Source organism: Argentina silus (assembly GCF_951799395.1).
Source record: "Argentina silus genome assembly, chromosome: 13".
Taxonomy (NCBI): domain Eukaryota; kingdom Metazoa; phylum Chordata; class Actinopteri; order Argentiniformes; family Argentinidae; genus Argentina; species Argentina silus.
The window spans coordinates 9,752,928-9,758,286 of record NC_139667.1 but is presented as its reverse complement, the minus strand read 5'-3'; the positions used below and the strand labels follow the sequence as shown (position 1 = coordinate 9,758,286).

The window sequence follows — 5,359 nt, the reverse complement described above, 5'->3', positions numbered from 1 at the left end:
TCAAACAACAATTATTAGCATTAGTCAGTTCAAGACATGTTTAAGAAAAGATTTTCTCTGTACCTCAACTCCAAACATGAGATAACCAGGCCTGGACCAGCATAAGGCAGCGCTCTTTATACTTGTATCGTATACCTACAACCATTGCAGCATTTTGCTATGGGAAACTTCGGACATTTCAATCACATGGAGGACTTTACACTTTGTAAAAAAAGTTGCTGGAAATTAATGGAGGAAAGCTTTTGACTGCCAACAGTTGAGACATTGCAAAACTGAATTTCAGTAACGATGAAATGTGTAGCATTTATCACTGTGTGCCATCTGGTGCATGACCAGACACTGACCACTGTTGCCATACACTTGCATAACGTCAACCTGACAATAAAAGAAAGGAGACCAAAATTCTATGCAAATAGGGTATCAAAATTTTATGTTTCTGGCAATGTGAACACAAATCAAACTCCAACCAAGAGGAACAAACTGTGAAAACAGCATCACAAAGTGACGTGTGAATATTAAGTACAGCAGTGCTACTTTTATTTTTTTGTCACTTTTTAAATCTTTTTTAAACAAAATAGAAGCTCCCTGATGCCATATGGCCACTTTTTGAGAAGAGCAAAGTTCACTGACTAGTTCTGATTTTTTCCTTCTTAACTGAGAGCAAAAGGCTATTATTTACAGAACAATTTGTACACCAAGGTAAAAAAAAACAAAAAACACAGACATGAAAAACAAACGCTGAGTCACTCACTTCCTATGTACATAGCAAGGCGTTTCACTAGTCTCCAATCCAAGTGTGCACTGACAACATGACAAAGTGTGTTCACAGGGAAAACTATGCTTGATTATTCAGTAAAGAATGGCACAGACCTTTCAGAAGTGGACTGGAAAGCTATAAAAGATACTAGAGACGTTTGGATGACTATAAATCTGTGGACTGTAAAGCGTGACCTCTCTTCAGATGACATACCAGTGCAAATGTTCCTGTTAAATCTGCAACACTTGTCAATGCACACTAAGAACAACCACCACATTTTTCTGTCTCGCCTATTCAATAACCACCGTGTCATTGCTCAGACACCAATGTGCAAAGAGAGAAAACCTGAAAAACAACACAAAAAAGCACACCAACGACAGCCTCCCCCAGGATGGGTTCAAAAGCTGGCTGAGATTCACCTTATTTGAAGGAAGTCAATAGACAATGAATGAGGCATTTTGTTAAAGAAGTCCATAGCTTTTTACATGAGGCATTTCGTTTTTTTTTTTTTTTTAAGTCCATAGCTTTATGAAAGTGGCAGTTTGCTTTTGTTAGAAGTCCTTGGCTTTCAGAATGAGGCAGTTTATTTGTAATTGTCTGTTTTGTTTTTGGTTCTAACTTCAGGAGCGCTTCAGGTCTGCTAGCCTTCGGAGGAGCTGCTGTTGGCGTGCTTTGAGGCGCCTCCTCTCCTGGGCCTGGTGCTTCTCTCTGGTGTGCAGCTGGAGCAGGTACTCTGTGGCCTGGGTGAGGATGGCCACCTTGGGGGTCTTGGTCGACTCCACCAGGCCCGGGATCTCGTCCCGCAGGGCCAGGAAGCGCGAGCGCAGGTCGTTCCGCCTCTTCCTCTCCATGAAGTTGTGGTTTTTCCGGCGGTCCGTGTCCTCGGCGTCAGAGCTCTGGGGGCTGTCCTGAGAGGAGGTGGTGGGGGAGCCCATCTTGTGACCGGACTCTAGACAGGCCCGTTTGCTCTGGGGTTCTTCCTCATCGTCGTCCTCATCATCGTCATCCTCCTCAGGGTCGCTGTCTGGGGAAGGAGCGGCGTAGTTGTGCTGTTGCCGGTGAACGGACATGTGGAAGCGGTTGGGGCAGGGGTCGGCACGCACGGTGATGGTCACTGGCTTACGTCCACCCCTCAGCTGGCTCTGCTTGTTCTCTACAGTCACCACATCAATCTCCTCATCGTCTGTGACAGCAAAAGAAACAACAACCATAGACTTATCATTACACATTCACCACAGAGGTCCCTCACTCAAAGTCCAAGGAGTCTTTGAGCCTAAATGACTTCCACTAAGCTGTTTATTTGGTGAATGTTCCACTGAGGAAATGAATCTAAGCAATGTCCTGTAAATGGTTTGTAGTGAAAGTTGAGGTAAAGTTGGAAATATCACACAGACAATTCTATATGTGTCAAAGCAGGCGTTAGCAGGGCCTATGGTCATCCATGACAACGTTTGCTGGAATTTCACTCAGGCTTTTGTTAGTTAATGCTGAACGTGTTCATCAAGGGGGAGGGTGCCAGCAGATTAGAGCAGCCTGAAAGACTTTCTCTCACGGTCTGACGCCATGCATAACAGGCCAATAAATCATCAACAGCCCCCATCGCAATGCAAAGCTATTCGCAAGACAGAAGAAACTCCAGAAAAACGGTGGGGGCGCGGTTTTTAACCAATGCGCCTTTAAACAAGAGTATTCGGGGAGGGTAGACCTAGGCCCATGTGATTCACATCATTAATATGCCGAGAAGGAAATAACATTCTTTACAACACAAAAAGATAACAAGACTTGTGCAACACTGAATACTACTTTGACTCAGCGAAAGTCAACATCCTACTGGGGACTGCAGGCTCTAACTGACGCACCGATTGTGGGGAACAGAATCAACAATCTTCTATCAAGCAGGGCAGGGGTAAGGTCATTTACTACATGGTTAGTTCCTTACCAGAGGAATCGGAGCGGGATTCAGACCCCGAAGACGCCGGCTTCCTGCAGCTGCTGGCCGGGAAGGTGAGGACAGCAGCGGGGTCAACGTATTCTGTCGCCAAGGTGGTGGCCAGGGGCGCGTCTGGTGAGGTGCATTGCGCTTTGCTCACAGAGCTCGGGGGGGTTGAGGGGAGTCGGAGCTGAGCTGTAGATGACAAACGCTCGTTGACTTTTTCCAATTGCTTACTGGCTGAGAAACTACTCCACATGCAGTCCTGGATAATAATTGAACTATGGTTCCCGAAAAGCTCTTCGGTGTTGGGTCTGTACTGTCCCTCGAACTCCTCGTCCTGACCCAGTACCTTGGACAGCCAGCTCAGCTTGTCTCCCGGGGAAAAGTGCATAGCACCCCCGCTAAGTGTCCGGGTGGGAGACATGGGAGGGGTGGGCAATAGTTCGAACTTTTTCCATATGTCCTCGCTTGGTGCGGTTGATTTGTAGCAATCCTCTTCCTTGTCGAGGTCATCGTAGAAATAGTGCTGGTAGCGGTCGTAATCCATCTCCCAGTTTTCACAACGAGTCGCTCTTGAGTTTATTCCAAGCATTTATAAATCACAATTTGACTCGGATATTCGAAAAAAAAATAAAAAAAATCCTCAGCCAACCTGATGGAGCAAAATTGGTGCAACATTATCAAACCTCATTCGTGCATGAGAGATTGTGAAACGAGCATGTTCTACACCACTTATCAGAGAGAAAAAAAGTTCTGAACCGTTAAAAAACATCCATCAGTGGCTATTAAGAAACACCAACATCAGTATAATAGCCTACTTTCTACACATGGGACCAAATGAATAATTGATCCCGTCTTGCGGGTGTTGTGCAGTGATAGAGAAACTGTCCAGACGAGGTTACGTAATCTAGTTAGGCTATATCCACAGTTTTGGCCAACTATAACCGGAAACTTTTAATATGGTAAACAAATAATTATAAATTGAATTACCCTGGAAAAATAAGTGTGGCAAATTAACTGCTTGCTGAAGGCGTACCAGAGAATCATGCAAGTTTCTTCTTCCTAACACTTGATATTTTTTATTAGATTATAGTTTCGCGGTTCATCTAAGGATAAAACACTCACCGGTTTATCCCAGGATAACACTGCAATCCACGGCATGGAATATTCCGTACAGCTGGCAACCGTAAAAACTCTTCACCCAAGAGAGACACGGATAAAGCAGTTCCAGTGGACAGAGGTAGACGTTACTTCCAAACAGATGAATCAAATAAACGTTGCAGGTCAGTCAGCTCACTTGTTATTCGTACACACGGATAGTGGAACTGAAACAGGAGAAATTGATTCCGCCCCGCAGTGTGTTAATAGAAGCCACACAGTGGTGTTTTCGCGCCAGTGGGAGATGCAGTTATAAGATGATAAAGGAGGGCGGAGTCTCTGAAATATCTGCAGCGCTACATCCGGGTAAGACCGGGCTCATTAACATAGAAGGCGGGTGGTGGTAGGTCGACCACGCCCATTATTTAAAGGTCCACTACACGCCATTCCAATTGATTTGTCTTGGTGGGAGAAATCTCCCAACGAAGACATTTCTGTTTGGAGTGAAATGTAGGCATAGGTGTCAACACAGTAAAAGGAAGGTCATGATCTTTACTGCAAGTAAAGATGACTTGCTTTTGATACAGTTCTACTGCAACCTTTTGAGTTAGAAGAGTATGAGAGAACCAACACCAAGTCTACACTTTCTACTAATTTTCACGTCACCTTTCTCACAATAAGATAAACAACCATTTATCTTTAGTTTGTTATTTGTTGTTTATTTTGGACATCATTCTATTTGAATGTTTGAGCCCATATAATCTTGATCACTTGACACTGTATTACTTGACACTGTTGTTATTATTATAGTCATTACTGCTGCTACTTACAATACACCCTTATGCACTACTACTGTCACTGTTTTATTATCCTATATTATATTGTACTGTTGATTTGTTGATTATTGTTGACTGTTGTTGATCGAGGAGCAAGATTCCAAAGCCTTTCACTACATCAATTACGGCTGTATGCGATGTACATGACAAATAAAATTGGATTTGATTTGATCCCAACATCATGATCTGTGTGAGATTCCTCCCAGATGGGACCTGTGACTAGAGTCAGGGGTGGCGTGTGTCCTCTGCGGGGCAGATGCCCCTGTGTACGTCCTTTTGTTTTACTGATGCACATAATCCTTATGATCAATAACCAATACTGGAGATCCTGGGGTTAGGAGTGACAGCTTAGCCCCCATAAAAAACTGTGGCTTTAGTGGAGTGTGTCCTCCATTGATCCCATCTGCCAGTGTGACCCTCACCCACACACACTGCTCAAGGCCTGTTGGCATAACCAAGAGGCATATTCAGTCAGAACATAGCAGAGCTGAGCCAGGTTGTTACATCTTACATCATGCTTTTTCTAAGTTAATATTGTTTGTATTGTATTTATTGTTCATAATGTTTTGTATTATTCTTGTTGTGAAGCACTTTGCGACATTTGTCTATGTAAAAAGCACTATGCAAATCGGTAAATCAGTAAGTAAAGATTCAGAAAAGATTACTAACTTCCAATCAGAATTCTCTGTTTCAGCACCCTTTAGAAATACATTAGGGCCATAGCACTTCAATTGT

The 5,359-nt window shown here is 43.7% G+C and overlaps 1 protein-coding gene across 2 annotated transcripts; it reads right to left on the bottom strand.

The window, feature by feature from the left end:
* Positions 1–384: 384 nt before the first annotated feature.
* On the bottom strand, positions 385–4,594 carry LOC310814528 (protein L-Myc-1b-like). Of its 2 annotated transcripts, XM_083684008.1 has the most exons (3): positions 3,816–4,594; positions 2,697–3,342; positions 385–1,940 (listed from the first exon to the last, which is right to left on the bottom strand). In XM_083684008.1, the coding sequence occupies exons 2-3, from the start codon at positions 3,280–3,282 to the stop codon at positions 1,378–1,380; spliced, it is 1,149 nt and encodes a 382-aa protein (XP_083540134.1). In that variant the 5' UTR covers positions 3,283–3,342; positions 3,816–4,594; the 3' UTR covers positions 385–1,377. The 2 variants fall into 2 exon arrangements, with proteins under 2 accessions (XP_083540134.1, XP_083540135.1); XM_083684009.1 differs by having other exon boundaries at positions 2,697–4,594.
* Positions 4,595–5,359: the final 765 nt, after the last annotated feature.